The sequence below is a fragment of the Mauremys reevesii genome, linkage group 1, assembly GCF_016161935.1.
Source record: "Mauremys reevesii isolate NIE-2019 linkage group 1, ASM1616193v1, whole genome shotgun sequence".
Taxonomy (NCBI): Eukaryota; Metazoa; Chordata; order Testudines; family Geoemydidae; genus Mauremys; species Mauremys reevesii.
This window is the reverse complement of record NC_052623.1, coordinates 10,572,291-10,599,086: the sequence shown is the minus strand read 5'-3', so window position 1 is coordinate 10,599,086 and position 26,796 is coordinate 10,572,291. Positions and strand designations below refer to the sequence as shown.

At 44.7% G+C, this 26,796-nt stretch overlaps 3 protein-coding genes across 4 annotated transcripts; 2 read left to right on the top strand and 1 right to left on the bottom strand.

The window, feature by feature from the left end:
- Window positions 1–511: 511 nt before the first annotated feature.
- On the bottom strand, window positions 512–1,447 carry LOC120395511 (olfactory receptor 51G2-like). Its single transcript, XM_039519972.1, has one exon. The coding sequence runs from the start codon at window positions 1,445–1,447 to the stop codon at window positions 512–514; it is 936 nt and encodes a 311-aa protein (XP_039375906.1).
- A 3,189-nt stretch (window positions 1,448–4,636) lies between these two features.
- Window positions 4,637–12,366, top strand: LOC120373416 (olfactory receptor 51G2-like). 2 transcript variants are annotated; one of them, XM_039491825.1, is made up of 2 exons: window positions 4,637–4,662; window positions 11,469–12,366. In XM_039491825.1, exons 1-2 carry the CDS (start codon window positions 4,637–4,639, stop codon window positions 12,364–12,366), a joined length of 924 nt encoding a protein of 307 aa, XP_039347759.1. The 2 variants fall into 2 exon arrangements, with proteins under 2 accessions (XP_039347759.1, XP_039347752.1); XM_039491818.1 differs by lacking the exon at window positions 4,637–4,662 and having other exon boundaries at window positions 11,431–12,366.
- An 11,835-nt stretch (window positions 12,367–24,201) lies between these two features.
- LOC120383520 (olfactory receptor 51G2-like) lies at window positions 24,202–25,137 on the top strand. Its single transcript, XM_039501691.1, has one exon. It carries the CDS (start codon window positions 24,202–24,204, stop codon window positions 25,135–25,137), a length of 936 nt encoding a protein of 311 aa, XP_039357625.1.
- The last annotated feature ends 1,659 nt before the right edge of the window (window positions 25,138–26,796 follow it).

The window sequence follows — 26,796 nt, the reverse complement described above, 5'->3', positions numbered from 1 at the left end:
CAGATACCCAGAGGGCTGTGAAGGGAGGGCTTGTTCTGTTTTAAGAGCCGAGTTAGACAGGCTTTGCTCTGGAGATAGAGGAACTGAACTGGCCCGTCTTACATTATTTTGGGAAGTCAAAGAGCTCTTGGGACACACCTTGGTTTGTCTCTGAGAGCATCTTCCCATCTTTTCTCTTTCTTGAGGAAGCAGCTTATGCTGAAACATGTGAGAGCCTGGGCCCTGTCACCATAGTGAGCCAGTTACAGGGGTTGGATTCACTGGCCTGATCTGCGTAAACCTGTTCTCTGGGCAGTTCTTACCATGACCCAACTCTGGTTTCCAACCAGAAAGAGGGAGCAGAGTCTTGGTTAAAGGGGAGTAGTAGGGGTGGGACCTTGGGGGAAGAGATGAGGCAAAGGGAGGAGCCTCAGGGGAAAAGGAACCAGGGTGGAATAGCTGGCAGTGGCCGTCACTCATGTTTTTTGTCTCCTGTGTCACAGGCGCTGGAGCTGGGTGATGAACTGACCCTTCACTTGATGAATGCCCTGATTATCCTCGCACGAAGATGTTTGCTTTTCACACTGTACACGATTGGATTCATCAGGGGGGGAACCAGCAGGTGGACGTATCCCAGGGGAATCTTAAGTAAGTGAGAAGTGCCATTACTGAATCTGTGTATCACAGCCAGGCCAATGTCTGGTATGTAGAAGAGCAGGACGGCGCAGAGGTGAGCGACACAGGTATTCAGGGCCCTGAGGCACTCTGCATGGGATGCGATGTTCAGCACTGTTTTGAGGATCATCACATAAGAGAGGAAGATGAGCATCGAGTCCAACCCCACTGTTAAGACTGCCATAGACAAGCCATAGATGTTGTTGACTGTGATGTCCGAACAAGCCAACTTCATGACATCCTGGTGCAGGCAGTAGGAATGGGAGAGGATGTTGGCTTGACAGTATCGGAACCGTTTCAGGAGAAAGGGGAATGGTAATTCTATGGCCACCCCTCTTAGCACAAACACCAACCCCATCTTAGCTATTCTCGGCATGGTTAAGATGGAAGCATATCTCAGTGGGTTACAGATCGCAACAAAGCGGTCAAAGGCCATCAAAACGAGCACAGAGGATTCAGTTTTTACAACAAAGTGGATGAAGAACAGCTGGGCAAAACAGGCATTAAGGCTGATCTCCCCAGAGTTAAACAAGTAGATGCCCAAGATTGTCGGCATGGTGGATATTGATAAGGCAAGGTCTGTGATGGCCAACATGGAAAGGAAAATGTACATGGGCTCATGAAGGCTTGGATCTGTTTTTATAATGAACAGAATGACTGAATTTCCTACAATCGAAATAAAATATATTAAGCAGAAGGAGATAGAGATCCAGAGATAGATGTCTTCCTTCCCCGGTATCCCGGTGAGAAGGAACACTGCCGAGTTGAAGTTGGTGTCATTGACAGCTGACATAATGGACTGGGCCGTTCCAAAGAGTTTGGAGATTTCCTTCCTAAAAAAAAAAGAACAGGAGACTAGATGATATTTAACAAGACATTTTTCTGAGTGCAACTTGAGAGACTCCCAGGAGCTTAAGGAAGATCAGCAAATACATAGTCTTGGATTTACAGCACCGATAGGAAGATAGGCACTGCCAGACTGGATCAGACCTGCAGTCCATCTAACTGAGTATCCAGTGGCCAATTCCAGATGATACAGAGGAAGGTGGAAGAAGCCTTGCAACAGGCAGCTATGAGATAACCTGCTCCTAGGGAAAGTTTCCCCCTGACACCAACTGGTTAGACACATTTTGTGATGTAAATCTGGACGGTTTAGATCTCTTCCAAGACTTTTTAAATCAAATCCTCACTACTGTAACTGGATTTTCTGTTTACCCATATAAACATCCAGTCCCTCTTTTAATCCTACTTTTCTCTTGGCCCTATTGATATCTTGTGGCTCTGAGTTCCGCAACCCATTTGAGCACTGTGCGATTTCATAGTTGTGACCTTCCTAAAGACACCCTTTCTGGCCCTCCACTTCTGAGTGTGGCCCATTGTATCACATGTATCACATTGTAAACACATGGCAAGTGAATGGTGAAAACAGTCATTGTATAAAGCTGTCCTGCATTGAAGTTACTTATAAACACATTTTATTGTCTCATTATGTGCATATTTTTTATTTTATCCACTGCTGAGTGTTCAAATTATGCCACTGCCTCTTTGCAGTACATGGAATAAATTCTTAGGGCCAGGTTCTGAATTCAGTTGCATTGACTTCAACTGTGTCACTCCAGATTTACATCTGTAAATTCCATCAGAACCGGGCTCTATTAACTTTCCCTTACCAAAGGCTCCTGGTGATACACTCTGACCCACAAGAATCCCTGCAACAGAAGCTGAAGTGCTTTGCCTGGCTAATGTCCATTGAATCCAGAGAATTCAATCATCCTACAAGCTTCTCTACCTCCTCAGAGGATCTGCATCCTCTCTCCATGTTAGGGTCTGTAGATTTTTTACAAGTTAACAGAGAGAGTTAGTTCAGCTGGGTGGGGGAAGGGATGGCATCACAAAAAAGTGAATATACAAACACTAGGTTTGCGCTAATATCAAGCTGAGTGTGCAAGTTACTTCAGCCATGCTCGTGTAACAGGTTATGTGCGTAAATTACATGCAACCTCTATTACACTCCCCTTTCCTGCACCTCAGCTCTAGTGTTTTCTGAGCCACAAACTATCAGTTCTTTTCTCTCAGAACTTTTTGGAAAGTCTTGCACAGGTATTCCAGAGAGATTGTGTTCATGACCCTGAATGTAATTGTTAGAAACAGCTTCTAGTTAGTTACCAGGAGACAGTATCATATAACTGTTCACAGACCAATGTGTTAATAGCACAAAACTATTTCAAATACTATTTGGAGAACTTCTGAAATAAGTTCTAGAGTAAAAGCCATAGAAGCACAAAGTTACCACATCTCCTTGCCTTAGAGATTGCAACAACTCTGCAGCTGGCTCTCAACATATATTCATGTCATGAAAGTTTAGTTTGTAATATTTGTATTACAATGGAAAGTTCTGGCATAACATTTACACAACTGTACTTTAGTACACACACGTCAACCCATTCTGTCCCTTCTGATCTTCTTTCAGAGATGATTTCTCATTCTCATGTTAGCATGTGACTTACAGTGTAGTGTTTGTCATCTGGATTTCTTCAGGACTTGTAATGATTGAATGTCTCAGCCCTCATTCAGTTGCTTTTACGCCAACAAAAGTCCAGTAACTCCTCTGTGTTTGGGTTAATAGCTGACTGGTTCTTCTCGGGTTCTGTTCTGTCAGTCTGTAGCCTGTATCCGGAGTGGTAACAGGCATTGGGATCGCTATATGAAAGACTCATTCCCTGAGTTCTCAAACTCCAGTACATAGTGAACCCTGCACCTGTTATTCAGTCACAATGAGGGTTTACAAGAAGTGGATTTCAAAGTCAAATGTATGAGTATTCATGGAAATGGAATTTCAGTTCACACACGAACATAGTATATTATTACCTGTCTCTCTCTCTTTCTCTCTCTTTGAATATCCATGTCTTATATTCATAAAATACATAATACATGGGAATGACATTGGGACAGACATGGAGCTGAGCTGCCATAATGAATGTCTCTGTAAAACCCAGTTCTTAGGATGTTTGCTGTATAGCTCTATTGGGTTGACTATTGGGGTATTTATGCTATGGCTGTATTACGTGAAACCAGTTTGGCTCTTCCTACTTTAATAGGGGGCTGCTGGAAAAGAAGCAATAGCTCAAGAAAAGCCGTCTCTCAGTCACCACTCCAGGGAGGTGGAGAGACAACACTGGAGCTATATGTTGGTAGATCCTATTTCTGGGCTCCAGCCACGTTGCTGAGTTCACAATGCTGAGAAGCTCTTCAGACTGACATGCTCAGACATTGCTGGGAAAGTCTGAAGTCCCTCCTCCTGCCTGGGTCCCCATCAGAGTGGATCCAGAATGGAGCCAGCCTGCAGCCTTTACCCTTCACTTCACATTTTAAAGACAGTGAAACCTACCAACGTATCCAATTCCTGCTTGATGTGGAGCCACTGACACTAGACGTCTTCACCGTACAGGAGAAGGGGTTATCAGAGAGGTTGCACAGGCAGCAGGCAGCATCTGTTCAGACAGGGAGGCAATTGTTTATATGAAGCATGTTTGCACATTCCCTTGGGGGCCACTTGGCCATCAGGGAACCTGAAATGCTTGGTTCAGTGTGCACCAGCTTTAACCCCAAAAGAGCGAATGGCAAACAGCAGGAGGCCAAACCACAGGGGATGTGTGGTGATGCTACCCAACTGGACTGCAGGCTGCAGGCTCTATTCCTGGAATCCAGGTTTGTCATCACTGTTCATACAGTTCCGATTATTAACGGGGCTACCTCAAAGGCGGCCGAGAGGTAATACACACTTTAATCTTAATCCTGCTACTTTAATGCCGACTACAGGGTAACCTCATCAGTGCCCCTTCTAAGAATACTATTGTTAAGGAAGCAGCTGGGTAGCACAATTACCTGCTGCCCTTCTTTCCATGAGGGCAACCCCTAACGCTGGTACAGGAGTTTCACCTTTCCACCTCATTACTGGAATTACTATGTCGTTGGGGGAAGGATGTGTAGTCCCGGCTCCTCACACCCCGATCTCTGACATTGCATGGGAATATATCTAACACCTAAATAAAGTCTTGCACCCCCTAAATCTAACTGTCCAAGACCGACAAAAAGCCCAGGACCCTCCAGAGACCCCCTCCTGGGTGGATAGGGAGGAGGGAAATCAGGTCATGGTAAGAACGTACAATCCCGGGATACTTCAGCCAAAGTACTCCAGCCCACACATGGTATTGGCCCATACGAAGACCTCTGTGAAGGTGCAAGGAATCCCAACCTGGGTTCATAAAACCAAAAGTAAAATGTATAAATAAATTCATTTTGTTTCCTCCTAGGTAACAAATGTTGCTCCCCACATTAATCCTCTTGGTAAATATACCTAATGCAGCCTCTTGTGACCCTCCTTTGGTAAATGTCACATGAGACACATCTTTCAAAGCTGGCCAAATATGTGCAACTCCCTACAAAAGGCAGCAGCAAATGGGTAAAGAAACCAGATACTTGGCTTACTCCCAGACTGGAATGCCTGGGACCTTTCGTGGTTAAAACTCGCCTCCAAAATCATCCAGGTTCCAAGGTCCCGATCCAACTACCGCAGTCTTCAGCTCCCTCCCTGCATTGCACCGGATCTGGACTGTAACTGGGTATTTAGCTTCAGGGGATGTGGGCACACACCTATAGGACTCCCAATTTTGGGATGCATAATCACAGAATGTTGGGAAAAAGACCAAAGACCAAAGTGTCAATTTAAGAATACCTCCTTAAAACAAACAAACTATTCCATTTCCAGGGTCTCGAATGAATCAGTCGAGATTCACAACTTTTATGAGGCCGCCAATGGGTTGGGGGAGTATAGGTGTGAATGTGTGTGGGAGAGTTGGGCAGTTTTCATTAACCTAACAGTGTTTGTAGATGTGGGATGAAGGGATGTTCCTCCTCTGCTGTGGGAACCTGAGATGAAGGGACATTATTGTCAGGAACACTGTGTACACCCAGTTAAATGTTTATATTGTACTAATATACAATGTTATAACCTGACCACTTGTGAATACTCCCCGCCTACTCTCTGTCCAGCACTGTAACCTACCCCACCGAATGGCATTATTCAAGTAGGCCCCAACAAAACACTTTTGCATGACGCTCTTATGGTCTCTATTCAGGTTAAATATGGTTTATCCAATTTTCCAGCACCCTTGCAAAATGTATGCTCAGACCTCCCCAGCTCCCTGCAATGGCTGCAGGACCAGCTATAGTTTCTAATGCACCAGTATGTTATTCGGGCCCATACAGCCAACAAAACAAGAATGTAGCATCTTAGGTGATATTAAAGGATTCTTTAAAAGCACCAATTCTATACTAAATACACTTAGCCTAAACTGTAAAATGTCGTACAATTCTTAGATCAAAAGCCAAACCACAGAAGCCCTTAAACATACTAACACAGGTTTATCCTATGCTCTTACTGCAATTAATGTAGCAATAATTTTTTTTTTACCAAATCATTAAAAAGACCTCAAATGTTATAGTCAACCTGGCCAAGTCACAAGCTAAAGGCCATGCTTGTAATATGTTAGCTTGTGACCTATTTAATATTGGAAAAAAAACCCATGCTAAATGTATGCCTGGGTTTCCCCCCTTCCCATACCCTTTCTTCCCCTACCCTTGCCCACATTGCAAGCATTTCCACTCAATTGATAGTGGCCTCTTTACTTCCTCCAGACTCACCCTTCTCCTTTAATTTCCTCCTTGAGTATCCCTCTCTTATTCCTACTCAGGGGTTTCCTTCTTCTTTGTGTTTCAAGTCTATCAAATATGTAACTAACAATATGGTGTCTGAATACCTGGCGCCATCCTCCCCCAATACCATACTAATGACATTGAACTGATGCACAAAGACGGATAGCTATAGCGTGTGTTCCTGTTCTACGCTCCGTCCTTTAACTCCGTCAACTTCTAATATTGTGAATGTCCTTCCTCTTATAAATGCTGAAGCTGCTGTGCAAGTATCTGTTACTCAGTGGTGTTTTATCACCACTGCATCCAAATACATGTACAGACCCCTGCAGTGCCAGGGAAATGCTTCCATTTGCCTGCAGATTACTGACTCATTTACCCTAGATAATGTGCACCTCCCGTCCGTGTGTTCACTGGAATGACAACGGCTCCTCGGTGGTATGACAACCTACACCTGGAGAACACACCAGTTCAATGGCCAAGGAGCTACTATTCAAATTGGTTCTGGCTGCTGCTTCTGCATCTACCACCATTCATGACAGCACCACTAAAGGCCGCATCCAAATTCAACTCTGCAGTCAAATCACCACCCAACTGGAAAATCCTGTTCATAATGAAGCCAACAACCTCCTCTCCCGGTGGACTAGTGTACAAATAGCAGCCGCTGCTGCTTCTGTTTTTGTCTTACTAACCTCTAGTGTCATGTGTGGATATTTCAAACACATGCTAAAAAATCTCACTGCGCTTCCCCCAACTTTATCTCTGCCCCTTTCCCCCAACTCCCCTCTTCCTGCCCTCGCACACCTCCCTTAAAAAACCCTAAGACCAATGATGCATAACAAAGCATTTAAGTGTTAACTACATCTCATCTAAAAGTTCAATTTGTCAAAAAAGAGGGAACTGTTAGGGAAGACTTAAAAATTCAGTTAGCAGCTAAAACAAAAACCCACGTAATTAACAAGCAGAAACAGCAGAAGCTCAAGGACACTGACAACTGTAAACACTTAATAAACGTATATGGTCAAATGTCCTCCCAGTAACTCGGCTCTTAAAAGAGAACAAGCCCTCCCTTCACAGCCCTCCGGGTATCTGTAAACACTCAACCCCAGCCAACCCCTTCGCCTTAAGGTAGTCATATATAATTAATTTAATGTGCATGTTCTGCTCCTGTCACTGTCATGTTCAGTGCGTTCTCTGTCTCTAAAACAATGTTTGTCTCTGTAAAAGCAAAATAAATGCAAATAAAGTAATAAAAATGGTATATAATTGGTCACTGTAACCCCACACCTTTAAAGCTGCTTGTCAGTCTTCCCGGTACCGTAAATCCCCCACCCACCTCAGTGTTGTCTGTGCCTGCCTGATTCCTGGGGAAAAGAATCTCTTTGCTTCACAGCTCTATGTTTTTGTATTTGAACTGTTTGCTCTAGGAAACACATGAGGGAGATTTGGCCAACATACTGTGAAAGGACGATTCACGTAATTGGGGACACTTAACTAACAAGGGATTTTGGGAGACGCCAATCCACATCTGAACTGTCCTGGGAACGTTCAAATTAACATGTAACAATGATGTTGGCCTTCAAAAAGCTGAATTGTTCATGGACATGTGACCATGTCACCTGGTACTGGAATCCATCTTTAACCTGGTGCTTTTCCATTTAGAAGGAGGGGTGGGAACCCAGAGAGAGACAAAGGATTCCCGTATTGTGCCAAAGCTAGAAAAGGGGGTGGAACAGAACAAAGACCCCAGTCATCTGGATTCCTCTGCTTTTCACCTAAGATGCCCCCTGGAACTAGCAAGGACTGTACCAGGGGAAAGAATTGGTCCCACACTGTGAAGGAGTCTAGTCTGTGAAAAATGATTATTGGAACATCTCTAGGGGTGAGATTTACCTGTATTAAGTTTCTTAATGTATTAGGCTTAGACTTGCGTGTTTTGTTTTATTTTGCTGGTAACTTACTTTGTTCTGTCTGTTATTACTGATGAACCTGTGCGAGCAGGGAGCTGGAGAGGGTCCTAGAGCAGTAGTGGAGGCCCAGAGATTGTGGGTGGGGGGCCTAGATACCAGTGGATCACCGAGATCTGTGCATAACTTTGGGGATCCCTGGATCCTTCATACCCCTTTTCATTCCTCAGGGAGAAGGGAAAGGACCCCCCCTCTGGAACAATCTGAGAGAAATTTCCATGTAGGGAGCCTTGCGGATTCTCCCTTCCCTGGTCTGCATGCTGGGTTTGTAATGCAGGAGAGGGCACTGCCGGGGAGAAATCCGGTGCTATGTTGTTATTATTATTATATTATATTTTATTTCAGCAAGATCACAGCTGTGACAGCATCATCGTTACCACTCAGCCGCCTTTGTGGTAGCCATGTGACTAATCAGAACCATACGAACAATGATAACAGGCCCGGATTCCATGAATAGAGCCTGCAGAATGGCTGGAGCTGCAGTCCAGTTGGGTAGCATCAGCACACATCCCCTGTGATTTGGTGTCCTGCAATTGGCCATTGGCCATGAGAGGAGTTAAAGCTGGTGCACACGAAGCCAAGCATCTCAGGTTCCCTGATGGCCAAGTGGCCCCCAAGGGAATGTGCAAACATGCTTCATATAAACAGTTGCCTCCCTGTCTGAACAGATACTGCCTGCTTCCTGTGCAACTTCTCTGATAACTCCTTGTCCTTTACGGTGAAGACGTCTAATTTCAGTGGCTCCATGTCAAGCAGGAATTGGGTACGTTGGTAGGTTTCACTGTCTTTAAAATGTGAAGTGAAGGATAAAGGCTGCCGGCTGGCTCCATTCTGGATCCACTCTGATGGGGACCTGGGCAGGCGGAGGGACTTCAGACTTCTCCAGCGATGTCTGAGCATGTCAGTCTGAAGAACTTCTCAGCATTGTGAACTCCGCAACATGGCTGGAGCCCAGAAATAGGCTCTGCCAGCATATAGCTCCAGTGTTGTCTCTCCACCTCCCTGGAGTGGTGACTGAGAGACGGCTTTTCTTGAGCTATTGCTTCTTTTCCAGCAGCCTGCTATTAAAGTAGGAAGAGCCAAACTGGTTTAACCTAATAGGGCCATAGCGTAAATATTCCAATAGTCAGCCCAATACAGCTATACAGCAAACATCCTAAGAACTTGGTTTTACAGAGACATTCATTATGGCAGCTCAGCTCCATATCTGTCCCAATGTCATTCCCATGTATTATGTATTTTATGAATATAAGAAATGGATATTCAAAGAGAGAGAAAGAGAGAGAGAGAGGTAATAATAGACTATGTTTGTGTGTGAACTGAAGTTCCATTTCCAGCAATATTCATACATTTGACTTTGAAATCCACTTCTTGTAAACCCTCATCGTGCCTGAATAACAGGTGCTGAGGTCACTATGTACTGGAGAGTGAGAACTCAGGGAATTAATCTTTCATATAATGATCCCAATGCCTGTTACCACTCTGGATACAGGCTACAGACTGACAGAACAGAACCTGAGGAGAACCTGGCAACTATTTACCCAAAGACAGTTACTGGAGTTTTGTTGGCAAGCAAGCAACTGAATGAGGGCTGAGACGTGCAATCGTTACAGATCTGGAAGAAATCCAGATGACAAACACTACCCTGTAAGTCACACACTAACATGAGAATGAGAAATCATCTTTGAAAGAAGATCAGAAGGGAAAGAATGGGTTGATGTGTGTGTACAAATGTACAGTTGTGTAAACATGCCAAAGCTTTTAATTGTAATACAAACATTATAAACTAAACTTTCATGACATGAATATATGTTGAAAGCCAGCTGCAGAGTTGTTGCAATCCTTAAGGCAAGAAGCAATGGTAACTTTATGATTAGTGTATTTTATTCTAGAAAGTATTTCAGAAGTTCTCCAAATAGTATTTGAAATGGGTTTGTGCTATTAACACTTTGTTCAGTGAACAGTTGTATGATACTGTCTCCTGGTAACTGACCGGAAGCTGTTTCTAACATTTATATTCAGAGTCATGAACACAATCTCTCTGGAATACCTGCACAAGACTTTCCAAAAAGTTCTGAGAGAAAAGAACTGATAGTTTGTGTTTCAGCAAACACTAGAGTTTAGGTGCAGGAAAGGGGAGTGTAATAGAGGTTGTATGTAATTTATCCCCATCACCTGTTACACGAGCATGGCTAAAGTAACTTACACACTCAGCTTGATATTAGCGCAAACCTAGCATTTGCATATTCACACTTTTGTGATGACATCCCTTCCCCCTCCCAGCTGAAGTAACTCTGTTACCTTGTAACTTGCTAAAAATCTACAGACCTTTACATGAGGAGAGGATGCAAATCCTGTGAGGAGGCAGAGAAGCTTGTAGGATGATTGAATTCTCTGGATTCAGTGGACATTAGCCAGGCAAAGCACTTCAGCTTCTGCTGAAGGGATTCTTGGGGGTCAGAGTGTATCACCAGGAGCCTTTGGTAAGGGAAAGTTAATAGAGCCCGGTTCTGATGGAATTTACACATGTAAAACTGGACTGACACAGTTGAAGTCAATGCTATCAAATTCAGAACCTGGACCTAAGAATTTGTCTCATGTACTGCAAAGAGGCAGTGGGGCTAAGAAATTAGTAGGATTCATAGAGGGACTGGATGTTTATATGAGTAAACAGAAAATCCAATTACAGCAGTGAGGATTTTTAAAAAAAATAGTCTTGGAAGGACTATAAACCTATTTGATTTACACCATAAAATATGACTGACTACTGAGTATCAGGGGGAAACTTTCCCTAGGAGCAGGTTATCACACAGCTGCCCAATGCAGGGCTTCTTACGCCTTCCTCTCCAGCATCTGGAACTGGCCACTGGATACTGGGCTAGATGGACTGCATGTCCTATCCAGTCTGGCAATGCCTATACTCCTATTGATGCCGCAAATCCAAGACTATGTATTTGCTTATGTTCCTTAAGCTCCTGGGAGTCTCTCCAAGTGCACTGAGAGCAGAAAAAATGTCTCATTAAATATCATCTAGTCACCTGTTCTTTTTTCTTTTAGGAAGCAAATCTCCAAACTCTTTGGAATGGCCCGGTATATTATGTCAGCTGTCAATGACACCAACTTCAACTCTGTAGTGTTCCTTCTCACTGGGATACCGGGAAAGGAAGATGTCCATCTTTGGGTTTCTATCCCCTTCTGCTTAATGTATATTATTTCAATAGTAGGAAATTCAGTCATTCTGTTCATTATAAAAACAGATCCAAGCCTTCATGAGCCCATGTACATTTTCCTTTCCATGTTGGCCATTACAGACCTTGGCTTATCAATAGTCACCATACCAACAATCCTGGGCATATACTTGTTTAACTCTAGAGAGATCAGCCTTAATGCCTGTTTTGCTCAGCTCTTCTTCATCCATTTTCTTGCAAAAATTGAATCCTCCGTGCTCTTGTTGATGGCCTTTGACCGCTTTATTGCGATCTGTAACCCACTGAGATATGCTTCCATCTTAACCCTGCCGAGAATAGCCAAGATGGGTTTGGTGTTTGTGCTAAGAGGGGTGGCTGTAGCATTACCATTCCCCTTTCTCCTGAAACGGTTCCGATACTGTCGAGACAATGTCCTCTCCCATTCCTACTGCCTACACCAGGACGTCATGAAGTTGGCTTGTTCGGATATCACAGTCAACACCATCTATGGCATGTTTACTACAGTCTTCACGTTGGGGTTGGACTCAGTGCTCATCTTCCTCTCTTATGTGATGATCCTTAAAACAGTGCTGAGCATCGCGTCCCACACGGAGTGCCTCAGGGCTCTTAACACCTGCGTCTCTCACCTCTGCGCCGTCCTGCTCTTCTACATACCAGACATTGGCCTGGCTGTGATACATCGATTTGGGAATAGCTCTCCTCACTTATTTAAGATTCTCCTGGGATATGTCTACCTACTGGTTCCCCCTTTGATAAATCCAATCGTGTACAGTGTAAAAAGCAAACATCTTCGTGCGAGGATAATCAGGGCCTTCGTCAAGTGAAGGGTCAGTTAATAACCCAGCTCCAGCACCTGTGACACAGGAGATAAAAAACATGAGTGATGGCCATGGCCAGCTATTCCATCCTGGTTCTTTTTCCCCTGAGGCTCCTTCCTTTGCCTCATCTCTTCCCGCAAGGTCCCATCCCTACTATCCCCCTTTAACCGAGACTCTGGTCCCTTTTTCTTGGAAGCCAGAGGTGGGCTGGTTGGAAGCCCAGAGATTCACAGTGTCTGTGAGGTGCCTCAGACCCTCCACATTTTACCCCCCAGGATATACAAGCCAGGGAAAGTGGACAGTCCTGGGTTCCTCACATGAGGCTGTGCTCCCGGAGCAGCTCTTACCATGGCCTGACTTGGGCCTGGCTGGGAGGCAGAGCATCGGGGAAAGTGGAGAAGCAGGAGGCAGAGCTTAGTGGGAAGAGGTGGGGTACAGGGTGGGGCTTCAAGGGAGAAAGGGGAATAGGGTATGTGGCAAGTCTGAAACCAATCTCATCCCAGCACAAGTGGGGTGGGGATGTTCTGAGTAAAAAGAAGAAGATGGGGGGGGAGGGGAAGCATGTGTGCATGGAACAGACAACAACAAATTAACCCCCCGAAGAGGACTCCTCTTTTAAGTATCCCAGGCTGAGAGTAAGTCACTGCAAGGATCTCAGAGGGAAGGTCAGTGTGCCTGCAGGTCCGCCACGAGGCAGAAGGAGGCACTCTGGGGTATCATCTGTCCTCAGGGACTTGGCCAGAGTGTGCTGTGCTCTAGGAAGCAGTTACCAATGGGAGTATGTGTGACGTCGTTGACATGAACTGTGACTGTATTGATCGTTGTTGTACGCAAGGTCCTATAGTGGCACCAAATCGTGTACAAAGGAGGTCAAGTAAGGTGTCTATGAGGAGGTTATAATTTGCTGGTTATGATTACGCTGTCTGTATGCATGTATCCCTTTTGTATTTAAAGTTATAAGTGTTGGGTCTATACTGTCTGTATTTCAAACTTGTGCTGTGCTTCTGAGTAACACCGCACACAATTTGGCATCAGCATTGTCTAGTCTGTTTGATGGCCCATTAAGGACCATCAGCTACACAAATGACCCATTGAGACAAGACAGATAGATCTTGTGACTCGGCAAGGCAGGCAGGGACATGCCTATGGAGAGAACTCTGAGGCTTCCAAGCCATGTGCTGGGCAGCTTGTGTCTGGAACAAAGGAAGCACAGGCTGCTTGGCAAGAGACTGTAAAAGGCAGCTGCATCTTCTCCATTTTGTCTACAGTCCTGCTTCCTACTTCTGGAGAAATTTTGCTACAAACTGAATTGCTGAACAAAGGACCGAATGACCCATCCCAGTTGTGGATGTTCTCCAGAGACTTGATTTGAGCCTGAAGATTATTCCATCCCTGCTACAAACCTGTACCAAGAACTTTACCATTATTGTATGTAATTGATTATTTTAACCAATTTTAGCTCTCATGTATATTGTTTTCATTTTATGAATAAACTTTTAGATTTTAGATTCTAAAAGATTGGCAACAGCATGATTTGTGGGTAAGATCTGACTTGTCCTGGGTCTGGGGCTTATTCCTATTGGATCAGGAGAACCCTTGTTTCATTAACTGAGTCATTGGTTTTCATAATCATTCATCCCCATAAGGAGTGGTGCTGGTGGTGATACTGGGAAACTGGAGTGTCTGAGGGAATTACTTGTGTGACTTCTGGTTAGCCAGTGGGGTGAAACCGAAGTCCTCTCTGTTTGGCTGGTTTGGTGCCTTAGTAATAAAGGACACCCAGCCTTGGGCTGTGACTGCCCTGCTCCAAGCAATTTATCCTGAATTGATACTCTCAGTGGTGTCCCACCAGAGGCCGCATTGTTACAGCAGGTCAGTTCAGTCTCCAGGCTGCTCTAAACTCCGCTGAGGTAGGGTGAGACCAGGCCAGTGAATCCAACTCCTGGAACTGGCTTCTTGCCACCCACCTCTCTGCCGTGCAGGAGGGAGCTCTGCTGGCACAGCAGAGAATCCAGCCAGGCCTGTCACCACTCAGGGGACTAGAAGTCTGGTTCTGTGCTCCAGACACTGCTCTGTGGCTCAGAACTGCTGGGTTTGATTCTCTTTCCATGTGTCACTGTGGCCAAGCCATTGGCTGTCCCTGAGCCTCTGCACAGGTGGATAATAGTCCTGCCCTGCCTCACAGCGGTCGCGGGAGGATAAATACATTCGGGGTGCTCAGGTACTCTGAGACTCTAAGATCAGGGCTGTGTCCGGGTTCCACAGAGCAACACCTCTGACATTTGTCTATAAAAGGCCTCTTACAACAGCCTCCTGTGACAGCTGGCTTCAGGGAAGCCCCATGACTCCAGCACCTTAGTGTCTGTGGCAGATGTGGGGGTGCTCGGAGATGACAGTGTGGGGTAGGGTAGTGGATTTCTGAGGGGAGCGATTGAGTGCCACAGGGACACCAGGAGTTTCAGCACAGTCACCCGATCGGTATTTGCAACCCGTTGGGACTTAATGAGTCTAACTGCAAAACAGTGGAGTAAGTGTCACGGGGGCCTCATCTTAGACATTTGGTTGGGAGAAAGCAGTCTCAGGGCAAAGGTCAGTTTCACACATTGGCTCTATAACATGGACACAGCTGAGCACTGTGGTGGCTGGGCCCAGGCTCACACAGGTTTCAGCACAGGCTGCTTCCACAAGAAATGGCCCAAAAGATGGGAAGATGCTCTCAGAGACACAGGAAAACTAGGCCGGGTCCCGAGAGCTCCTTGGCTTCCCAAAAGAATGTAAGATGGGCCAGTTCTTTTACTCTGTCTCCAGAGCAAAACTGTCGAACTCGGCTCTTAAAAAAAAGAACAAGCCCTCCCTTCACAGCCCTCCCAATATCTGTAAACACTCAACCCCAGCCCACCCCTTCGCCTTAAGGTAGTCATAAATAATTCATGTAATGAAAACAGTTTAATGAGCATGTTCTGTTCCTGTCACTGTCATGTTCAGTGAGTTCTCTGTCTCTAAAACAATGTTTGTCTCTGTAAAAACAAAATAAATGCAAATAAAGTAATAAAAAAGGTATAGAATTGGTCATTGTAGCCCCACACATATAGGATGCACAAACAAGAGGATTGAACGGGATTGTGTTTGTGGCCAGGGTTTTCGGGTCGCAGGGATCGCTGTTAGGCAAAGGCCGCAATACCAGGGTTTTGTGGTTAGAGAGAGCAATGTAGGCAAAGGCTGCAATATCAGGTACTGAACAGTAGAGTGTCCTTCAGTAGTGCTGAGTACAAGGGTGTCCTTGGTCGGTTCCCTTGAAACGCCGCTTGAGTGGGTTTCAGGAAGCTGGGTAACAATGTCGTATGACTTGCCCCAGGGTGTATCAATGATACCCTCTACATGAGAGAGACTCATTGATTTCATAAAAGGAAAACATGGGAAGGTTCAAAAGACGATGGCAAAGGGTGGATGGAATGAGGGTGTGAGTGTGAAGAATAGCGTGTTCTGGCAGTCTGGTCAAACGAAAGGAAAAGTTAGAGAAAGGAATCGTAATACTGTACTGAGAATATGAAAGGAAGCTACGGGAATTGGCAACACTCCGAAAGACTCTTACATCACAGCTGAACCAAAAGACAGATTTTAATGACATATTAAGTGAGCTTCAAGCAGAAAACAATACTTTGAAAGCAAAAATAAAAGAAAGCAACTTCTCTGCACGCCGTATTGCTGCTAGCATATGACAGACGGGTTATTTTACTGACCCTGATTCAAGCAGCAATACTAATAAAGACCAAAACAAAATTAATTAGATACATCTTGAAAAAACAAATCTAAGATTGGAACCTGGCACACATGGGGGAAAAGTGGGATAATTGGCCTCCTCCCCCTCCTCCTTCTAATCCATACTGAAGTGCCAGTGCTCCCCTGGCCCCCCTCCAAGTAACCACGCCGTGGTCAGGGCCAGCAGATAACAGAGTGGCTCATAATACTTGTAAGTTCACTCCTCTCAGCACAGAGGAAGTAAGAGGCTTACTAAAAGATCTCCCTAATCTAAAGCCCAAAGATCCACATTTGGTATGCTAAAAAAAAATAAGTCACATGATTACCCGGATCTGGACTGTAACTGGGTATTTAGCTTCAGGAGATGTGGGCACACACCTATAGGACCCCCAATTTCGGGATGCATAATCACAGAATGTTGGGGAAAAAGAACAAAGAACAAAGTGTCAATTTAAGAATACCTCCTTAAAACAAACAAACTATTCTATTTCCAGGGTCTTGAACGAATCAGTCGAGATTCACAACTTTTATGAGGCCGCCAATGGGTTGGGGGAGTATAGGTGTGAATGTGTGTGGGAGAGTTGGGCAGTTTTCATTAACCTAACAGTGTTTGTAGATGCGGGATGAAGGGATGTTCCTCCTCTGCTGTGGGAACCTGAGATGAAGGGACATTATTGTCAGGAACACCTCAAATGTTATAGTCAACCTGGCCAAGTCACAAGCTAAAGGCCGTGCTTGTAATATGTTAGCTTGTGACCTATTTAATATTGCAAAAAACCCCATGCTAAATGTATGCCTGGGTTTCCCCCCTTCCCATACCCTTTCTTCCCCTACTCTTGCCCACATTGCAAGCGTTTCCACTCAACTGATAGTGGCCTCTTTACTTCCTCCAGACTCACCCTTCTCCTTTAATTTTCTCCTTGAGTATCCCGCTCTTATTCCTACTCAGGGGTTTCCTTCTTCTTTCTGTTTCAAGTCTATCAAATATGTAACTAACAATATGGTTTTTGAATACCTGGTGCCATCCCCCCGCAATACCATACTAATGACATTGAACTGTTGCACAAAGACGGATAGCTATAGCGTGTGTTCCTGTTCTACGCTCCGTCCTTTAACTCCGTCCACTTCTATTGTTGTGAATGTCCTTCCTCTTATAAATGCTGAAGCTGCTGTGCAAGTATCCATTACTCAGTGGTGTTTTATCACCACTGCATCCAAATACATGTACAGACCCCTGCAGTGCCAGGCAAATGCTTCCATTTGCCTGCAGATTACTGACTCATTTACCCTAGGTAATGTGCACCTCCTGGCCGTGTGTTCACTGGAATGACAGCAGCGCCTTGGTGGTATGACAATGTATATCTGGACAACACACCAGTTCAACTGGCCAACAAGCTACTACTCAAAATGGTTCTGGCTGCTGCTTCTGCGCCTACCACCGTTCATGACAGCACCACTAAAAGCTGCATCCAAAATTCAACTCTCCAATCAAATCATCATCCAACTGGAAAATCCTGTTCATAATGCAGCCTACAACCCCCTCTCCTGGTGGACTAGTGTACAAATAGCAGCCGCTGCTGCTTCTGTTTTTGTCTTACTAACCTCTAGTGTCATGTGGGGATATTTCAAACACATGCTTAAAAATCTCACTGTGCTTCCCCCAACTTTATCTCTGCTCCCTTCTCCCAACTCCCCTCTTCCTGCCCTCACACACCTCCCTTAAAAAACCCTAAGACCAATTATGAATAACAAAGCATTTAAGTGTTAACTACATCTCATCTAAAAGTTCAATTTGTCAAAAAAGAGGGAACTGTTAGGCAAGACTTAAAAACTCAGTTAGCAGCTAAAACAAAAACCCACGTAATTAACAAACAGAACCAGCAGAATGCCAAGGACACTGACAACTGTAAACACTTAATAAACATATATGGTCAAATGTCCTCCCAGTAACTCGGCTCTTAAAACAGAAGATTCCCTCCCTTCACAGCCCTCAGGATATCTCCAAACACTCATCCCCAGCCCAACCCTTCGCCTTAAGGTAGTCATATATAATTAATGTAATCAAAACAGTTTAATGCTTTTGCTGCTCCTGTCACTGTCATGTTCAGTGCGTTCTCTGTCTCTAAAACGACGTTTGTCTCTGTAAAAACAAAATAAATGCAAATAAAATAATGAGGTATATAATTGGTTGCTGTAACCCCACACCTTTAAAACTGCTTGTCAGTCTTCCCCGTACCGTAAATAACGCCCCCCCCCCCCCAGTATTGTCTGTGCCTGCCTGATTCCTGGGGAAAAGAATCTCTTTGGTTCACAGTTCTATGCTTATATTTGAACTGTTTGCTTTAGGAAACACATAAGGGATATTTGGCCAACATATTGTGAAGGGACAATTCAAGTAATTGAGGACACTTAACTAGCAATGGACTTTAGGAGACACCAATCCACATCTGAACTGTCCTGGGAACGTTCAAACTAACATGTAATAATGATGTCGGCCTTCAAAAAGCTGAATCGTTCATGGACATGTGACCATGTCACCTGGTACTGGAATCCATCTTTAACCTGGTGCTTTTTCATTTAGAAGGAGGGGTGGGAACCCAGAGAGAGACAAAGGATTCCCGGCTTGTGCCAAAGCTAGAAAATGGGGTGGAATGGAACAAAGGCCCCAGTCATGTGGATTCCTCTGCGTTTAACCTAAGATGTCTGCTGGAACTAAGAAGGACTATACCAGTGGAAAGAACTGGTCCCACACTGCGAAGGAGTCTAGTCTGTGAAAAAAGCTTATTGGAACATCTCTGAGGGTGAAATATACCTGTATTAAGTTTCTTAATGTATTAGGCTTAGACTTGCGTGTTTTGTTTTATTTTGCTGGTAACTTACTTTGTTCTGTCTGTTATTACTGACAAACTTGTGCTAGCAGAGAGCTGGAGAGGGTCCTAGAGCAGTTGTGGAGGCCCAGAGATTGTGGGTGGGGGGCCTAGATACCAGTGGATCAGTGAGATCTGTGCATAACGTTGAGAATCCCTGGATCCTTCATACCCCTTTTCATTCCTCAGGGAGAAGGGAAAGGACCCCCCCATCTGGAACAATCTGAGGGAAATTTCCATGTAGGGAGCCTTGTGGAATCTCCCTTCCCTGGTCTGCATGCTGGGTTTGTAATGCAGGACAGGGGGCTGCTGGGGAGAAATCCGGTGCTATGTTGTTATTATTATTATTATATTATATTTTATTTCAGCAAGATCACAGCTGTGACAGCATCATCGTTACCTCTCAGCCGCCTTTGAGGGAGCCATGTGACTAATCGGAACCATACGAACAGTGATAACAAGCCCAGATTCCAGGAATAGAACCTGTAGAATGGCTGGCGCTACAGTCCAGTTGAGTAGCATCAGCACACATCCCCTGTGATTTGGTGTCCTGCAATTGGCCATTGGCCATGAGAGGAGTTAAAGCTGGTGCACACGAAGCCAAGCATCTCAGGTTCCCTGATGGCCAAGTGGCCCCCAAGGGAATGTGCAGACAGGCTTCATATAAACAGTTGCCTCCCTGTCTGAACAGATATTACCTGCTGCCTGTGCAACTTCTCTGATAACTTCTTATCCTTTACGGTGAAGACTTCTAGTGTCAGTGGCTCCATATCAAGCAGGAATTAGGTACATTGGTAGGTTTCACTGTCTTTAAAATGTGAAGTGAAGGGTAAAGGCTGCAGGCTGGCTCCATTCTGGATCATTCTGATGGGGACCCAGGCAGGCGGAGGGACTTCAGATTTCTCCAGCGATGTCTGAGCGTGTCAGTCTGAAGAACTTCTCAGCATTGTGAACTCAGCAACGTGACTGGAGCCCAGAAATAGGCACTGCCAGCATATAGGTCCGGTGTTGTCTCTCCACCTCCCTGGAGTGGTGACTGAGAGACGGCTTTTCTTGAGCTATTGCTTCTTTTCCAGCAGCCTCCTATTAAAGTAGGAAGAGCCAAACTGGTTTAACCTAATAGGGCCATAGCGTAAATACTCCAATAGTCAACCCAATAGAGCTATACAGCAAACATCCTAAGAACTGGGTTTTACAGAGACATTCATTATGGCAGCTCAGCTCCATGTCTGTCCCAATGTCATTCCCATGTATTATGTAGTTTATGAATACAGGACATGGACATTCAAAGAGAGAGAAAGAGAGAGAGAGAGAGAGAGAGAGAGTAATAGAGTATGTTTGTGTGTGAAATGAAGTTCCATTTCCATGAATACTCATGCACTTGTTGGAAACTCTCATCGTGCCTAAATAACAGGTGCTGAGGTCACTATGTACTGGAGAGTGAGAACTCAGGGAATGAATCTTTCATATACTGATCTCAGTGTTACCACTCTGGATACAGGCTACAGACTGACAGAACAGAACCTGAGGAGAACCAGACAGCTATTTAGCCAAAGACAGAGGAGTTACTGGACTTTTGTTGGCAGACAAGCAACTGAATGAGGGCTGAGACATTCAATCATTACATGTCCTGAAGAAATCTAGATGACAAACTCTAAACTGTAAGTCACACTCTAACATGAGAAGGAGAAATCATGTCTAAAAGAAGATCATAGGGGAAAGAAAGAGTTGATGTGTGTGTACCAAAGTACAGTTGTGTAAATGTTATGCCAAAACTTTTCATTGTAATACAAATATTACAAACAAAATTTTCATGACATGAATGTATGTTGAGAGCCAGCTGCAGAGTTGTTGCAATCCTTAAGGCAAGAAGCAGTGGTAACTTTGTGATTAATGTCTTTTATTCTAGAAAGTATTTCAGAAGTTCTCCAAATAGTATTTGAAATGGGTTTGTGCTATTAACACTTTGTTCTGTGAACAGTTGTATGATACTGTCTCCTGGTAACTGACCGGAAGCTGTTTCTAACACTTACATTCAGGGTCATGAACACAATCCCTCTGGAATACCTGTGCAAGACTTTCCAAAAAGTCCTGAGAGAAAAGAACTGATAGTTTGTGTTTCAGCAAACACTGGAGTTTAGTTTCAGAGTAGCAGCCGGGTTAGTCTGTATCCACAAAAAGAACAGGAGTACTTGTGGCACCTTAGAGACTAACAAATTTATTTGAGCATAAGCTTTTGTTGGCTACAGCCCACTTCTTTGGATGCATGGAATGGAACATATATTGAGGAGATATATATACACATATAGAGAGCATGAAAAGGTGGGAGTTGTCTTACCAACTCTGAGAGGCCAATTAAGTAAGGAAAAAAACTTTTGAAGTGATAATCAAGATAGCCTGGTACAGACAGTTTGATAAAGAAGTATGAGAATACTTACAAGGGGAGATAGATTCAATGTTTGTAATGGCTCAGCCATTCCCAGTCCCTATTCAAACATAAGGTGATTGTATCTACTTTGCATATCAATTCCAGCCCAGCAGTTTCTCGTTGGAGTCTGTTTTTGAAGCTTTTCTATTGCAAAATTGCCACCTGCATGTCTGTCATTGAATGACCAGACAGGTTAAAGTGTTCTCCTACTGGTTTTTGAGTGTTATGATTTCTTATATCAGACTTGTGTCCATTAATTATTTTGCGTAGAGACTGTCCGATTTGGCCAATGTACATGGCAGAGGGGCATTGCTGGCACATGATGGCATATATCACGTTGGTAAATGTGCAGGTGAATGAGCCCCTGATGGCATGGCTGATGTGATTAGGTCTTATGATGATGTCACTTGAATAGATATGTGGACAGAGTTGGCATCGGGCTTTGTTGCAAGGGTAGGTTCCTGGGTTAGTGTTTTGTTCAGTGATGTGTGGTTGCTGGTGAGTATTTGCATCAGGTTAGGAGGTTATCTGTAAGCGAGGACAGGTCTGTCCCCCAAGATCTGTGAGAATGAGGGATCATCTTTCAGGATAGGTTGTAGATCTTTGATGATGCGCTGGAGAGATTTTAGTTGGGGGCTGAAGGTGACAGCTAATGGTGTTCTGTTATTTTCTTTGTTGGGCCTGTCTTGTAGGAGGTGACTTCTGGGTACTCGTCTGGCTCTGTCAATCTGTTTTTTCACTTCAGCAGGTGGGTATTGTAGTTTTAAGAATGCTTGATAGAGATCTTGTTGGTGCTTGTCTCTGTCTGAGGGATGGGAGCAAATGCAGTTGTATCTTAGAACTTGGCTGTAGACAATGGATCATGTGGTGTGTCCTGGATGGAAGTTGGAGGCATGTAGGTAAGTATAGCGGTCAGTAGGTTTCCGGTATAGGGTGGTATTTATGTGACCATCGCTTATTAGCACAGTAGTGTCCAGGAAATGGACAGCTTGTGTGGACTGATCTAGGCTGAGGTTGATGGTGGGATGGAAATTATTGAAATCAGGGTGGAATTCCTCGAGGGCTTCTTTTCCAGTGGTCCAGATGATGAAGATGTCATCAATGTAGCACAAGTAGAGCAGGGGCGTTAGGGGACTAGAGCTAAGGAAGCGTTGTTTTAAGTCAGCCATAAAAATATTGGCATACTGTGGGGCCATGTGGTACCCATAACAGTCCCGCTGAGTTGAAGGTATAAATTGTCTCCAAATCTGAAATAGTTGTGGGTGAGGACAAAGTCACAAAGTTCAACCACCAGGTTAGCTGTGACATTATCGGGGATAGTGTTCCTGACGGCTTGTGTGGAATGTTTGTTTAGAGAGCGTCTACATCCATAGTGGCCAGGATGGTGTTTTCTGGAAAATCACCGATGGATTGTAGTTTCCTCAGGAAGTCAGTGGTGTCTCAAAGATAGCTGGGAGTGCTGGTAGCGTAGGGCCTGAGGAGAGAATCCACATAGCCAGACAATCCTAATGTTAGGGTGCCAATACACCACAGAGGTGCCATAGAGTTTAGGTGCAGGAAAGGGGAGTGTAATAGAGGTTGTATGTAATTTATGCCCATCACCTGTTACACGAGCATGGCTAAAGTAACTTGCACACTCAGCTTGATATTAGCACAAACCTAGTGTTTGCATATTCACACTTTTGTGATGCCATCACTTCCTCTGCCCAACTGAAGTTACTTGCTGTATTACCTTGTAACTTGCTAAAAATCTACCGACTCTTACGTGGGGAGAGGATACAGATCCTGTGAGGAGGTAGAGAAGCCTGTAGGATGATCAAATTCTCTGGATTCAGTGGATATTAGGCAGGCAAAGCACTTCAGCTTCCCTTGGAGAGATTCTTGTGGGTCAGAGTGTATCACCAGGAGCATTTGGTAAGGGACAGTTAATAGAGTCCGGTTCTGATGGAATTTACACATGTAAATCTGGATTGACTCAGTTGAAGTCAATGCAATTGAATTCAGAACCTGACCCTAAGAATTTATACCATGTACTGCAAAGAGCCAGTGGCCTAATTAGTATTCTCAGAAGTGGTGAAAATTATATAATGAGGCAATGAAACATGTTTATAAAAAGCTTCAATGCAGGACATATAAATACAATGACTGTTTTCACCATGCACTTGCCATGGGTATATCCACATGTGATCATACAATAGGCTACACTCAGAAGTGGAGGGCCAGAAAGGGTGTCTGTGTGAAGGTCACAACTGTAGAATCTCACAGTGCTCAAGTAGACTGTGGAACTCCCAGTCACAATATATCAATGGGGCTAAGAGCTTAGCAGGATTCATAGAGGGACTGGATGTTTATATGGGTAACCAGAAAAACCAATTACATTAGTGAGGATTTAAAAAAAAAAAAGTCTTGGAAGGACTATAAACCTTCCTGATTTACACCATAAAATATGACTAACTACTGGGTATCAGGGGGAAACTTTCCCTAGGAGCAGGTTATCACATAGCTGCCCAATGTAGGGCTTCTTACGCCTTCCTCTCCAGCATCTGGAACTGGCCACTTTATACTGGGCTAGATGGACTGCATGTCCTATCCAGTCTGGCAATGCTTATACTCCTATTGATGCCGCACATCCAAGACTATGTATTTGCTGATCTTCCTTAAGCTCCTGGGAGTCTCTCAAGTTACACTTAGATCAGAAAAAATGTCTTGTTAAATATCATCTAGTCTCCTGTTCTTTTTTCTTTTAGGAAGTAAATCCCCAAACTCTTTGAAACGGCCCAGTCTATTATGTCAGCTGTCAATGACACCAAATTGAACTCTGCAGTGTTCCTTGTTACTGGGATACCGGGGAAGGAAGACATATATCTCTGGATTTCTATTCCCTTCAGCTTAATGTACATTATTTCGATAGTAGGAAATTCAGTCATTCTGTTCATTATAAAAACAGATCCAAGCCTCCATGAGCCCATGTACATTTTCCTGTCCATGTTGGCAGTCACAGACCTTGGCGTATCGATATCCACCATGCCGACGATACTGGGCATATACTTGTTTAACTCTAGGGAGATCAGCCTTAATGCTTGTTTTGCCCAGCTGTTCTTCATCCACTTGCTTCAATACATTGAATCCTCTGTGCTCTTGTTGATGGCCTTTGACCGCTTTATTGCGATCTGTAACCCACTGAGATATACTTCCATCTTAACCCTGCCGAGAATAGCCAAGATGGGATTGGTGTTTGTGCTAAGAGGGTTGGCTGTAGCATTACCATTCCCCTTTCTCCTGAAACGGTTCCGATACTGTCGAGACAATGTCCTCTCCCATTCCTACTGCCTACACCAGGACGTCATGAAGTTGGCTTGTTCGGATATCACAGTCAACAACATCTATGGCTTGTTTACTGCAGTCTCCACGTTGGGGTTGGACTCGCTGCTCATCGTCCTCTCTTATGTGATGATCCTTAAAACAGTGCTGAACATCGCATCCCATGCAGAGTGCCTCAGGGCCCTGAACACCTGCGTCTCTCACCTCTGTGCCGTCCTGCTCTTCTACATACCAGACATTGGCCTGGTTGTGATACATAGATTTGGGAACAGCTCTTCTCACTTATTTAAGATTCTCCTGGGATACGTCTACCTGCTGGTTCTACCCCTGATAAATCCAATCGTGTACAGTGTGAAAAGCAAACATCTTCGTGCGAGGATAATCAGGGCCTTCGTCAAGTGAAGGGTCAGTTCATCACCCAGCTCCAGTGCCTGTGACACAGGAGACAAAAAACATGAGTGATGGCCATTGCCAGCTATTCCATCCTGTTTCCTTTTCCCCTGAGGCTCCTCCCTTTGCCTCATCTCTTCCCCCAAGGTCCCACCTCTACTACTCCCTTTTAACTGAGACTCTGCTCCCTCTTTCTTGTTGGAAGCCACAGTTGGGCCATGGTAAGAAGTGCCCAGAGATTCACAGCATCTGTGAGGTGCCTCAGACCCTCCACATTTTACCCCGCAGGATGTACAAGCCAGGGAAAGTGGACAGTCCTGGGTTCCTCACATGAGGCTGTGCTCCCGGAGCAGCTCTTACCATGGCATGACTTGGGCCTGTCTGGGAGGCGGAGCATCAGGGAAAGTGGAGAGGCAGGGGGCAGGGCTTAGTGGGAAGAGATGGGGTACACGGTGGGGCTTCAAGGGGAGAAAGAGGAATAGGGTATGTGGCAAGTCTGAAACAAAGCTCATCCCAGCCAACAAGACAGTGGGGATATTCCTGAGTAAAGGGAGAAGATGGGGCTGGAGGGTCAGAGACCCTGGGTTTGTATCCCAGGCTGAGTAAAGTCACTGCAAGGATCTCAGAGGAAGGTCAGTGTGCTGTCTATGAAAATGTTATGATTTGCTGGTTATGGTTATGCTATCTGTATGCATGTATCATTTTTGTGTTTAGAGTTATAAGTATTGGCTCTAAACTGTCTGGCCTGAGAGAGGATGATCAGCTACAAATGACCCATTGAGAGAAGGCAGATACACACAAACTGAAGCTCTGAACAAAGGACCGAATGACCCATCCCAGCTGTGGATGTTCTCCAGAGACTTAATTTGAGCCTGAAGATTATTCCATCCCTGCTACAAACCTGTACCAAGAACTTTACCATTATTGTATGTAATTGAGTATTTTAACCAATTTTAGCTCTCATGTATATTGTTTTCTTTTTATGAATAAACTTTTTGATTTTAGATTCTAAAAGATTGGCAACAGCATGATTTGTGGGTAAGATCTGACTTGTCCTGGGTCTGGGGCTTATTTCTATTGGATCAAGAGAACCCTTGTTTCTTTAACTGAGGCATTGGTTTTCATAACCATTCATCCCCATAAGGAGTGGTGCTGGTGGTGAGACTGGGAAACTGGTGTGTCTGAGGGAATTACCTGTGTGACTTCTGGTTAGCCAGTGGGGTGAAACCAAAGTCCTCTCTGTTTGGCTGGTTTGGTGCCTTAGTAATAAAGGACACCCAGCCTTGGGCTGTGACTGCCCTGCTCCAAGCAATTTATCCTGAATTGATACTCTCAGTGGTGTCCCACCATAGGGCGCATTGTTACAGCAGGTCAGTTCAGTCTCCAGGCTGCTCTAAACTCCGCTCAGGTAGGGTGAGACCAGGCCAGTGAATCCAACCCCTGGAACTGGCTTCTTGCCATCTCCCTCTCTGAAGTGCAGGAGGGAGCTCTGCTGGCACAGCAAAGAATCCAGCCAGGCCTGTCACCACTCAGGGGACTAGAAGTCTGGTTCTGTGCTCCAGACACTGCTCTGTGGCTCAGAACTGCTGGGTTTGATTCTCTTTCCATGTGTCACCGTGGCCAAGCCATTGGCTGCCCCAAGCCTCTGCACAGGTGGATAATAGCCCTGCC

What these genes read in the sequence shown, in the direction of transcription:
- LOC120395511 (XM_039519972.1), bottom strand. Translation starts at nt 1,447, where the DNA reads ATGTCAGCTGTCAATGACACCAACTTCAACTCGGCAGTGTTCCTTCTC.
- LOC120383520 (XM_039501691.1), top strand. Translation starts at nt 24,202, where the DNA reads ATGTCAGCTGTCAATGACACCAAATTGAACTCTGCAGTGTTCCTTGTT.
- LOC120373416 (XM_039491818.1), top strand. Translation starts at nt 11,431, where the DNA reads ATGTCAGCTGTCAATGACACCAACTTCAACTCTGTAGTGTTCCTTCTC.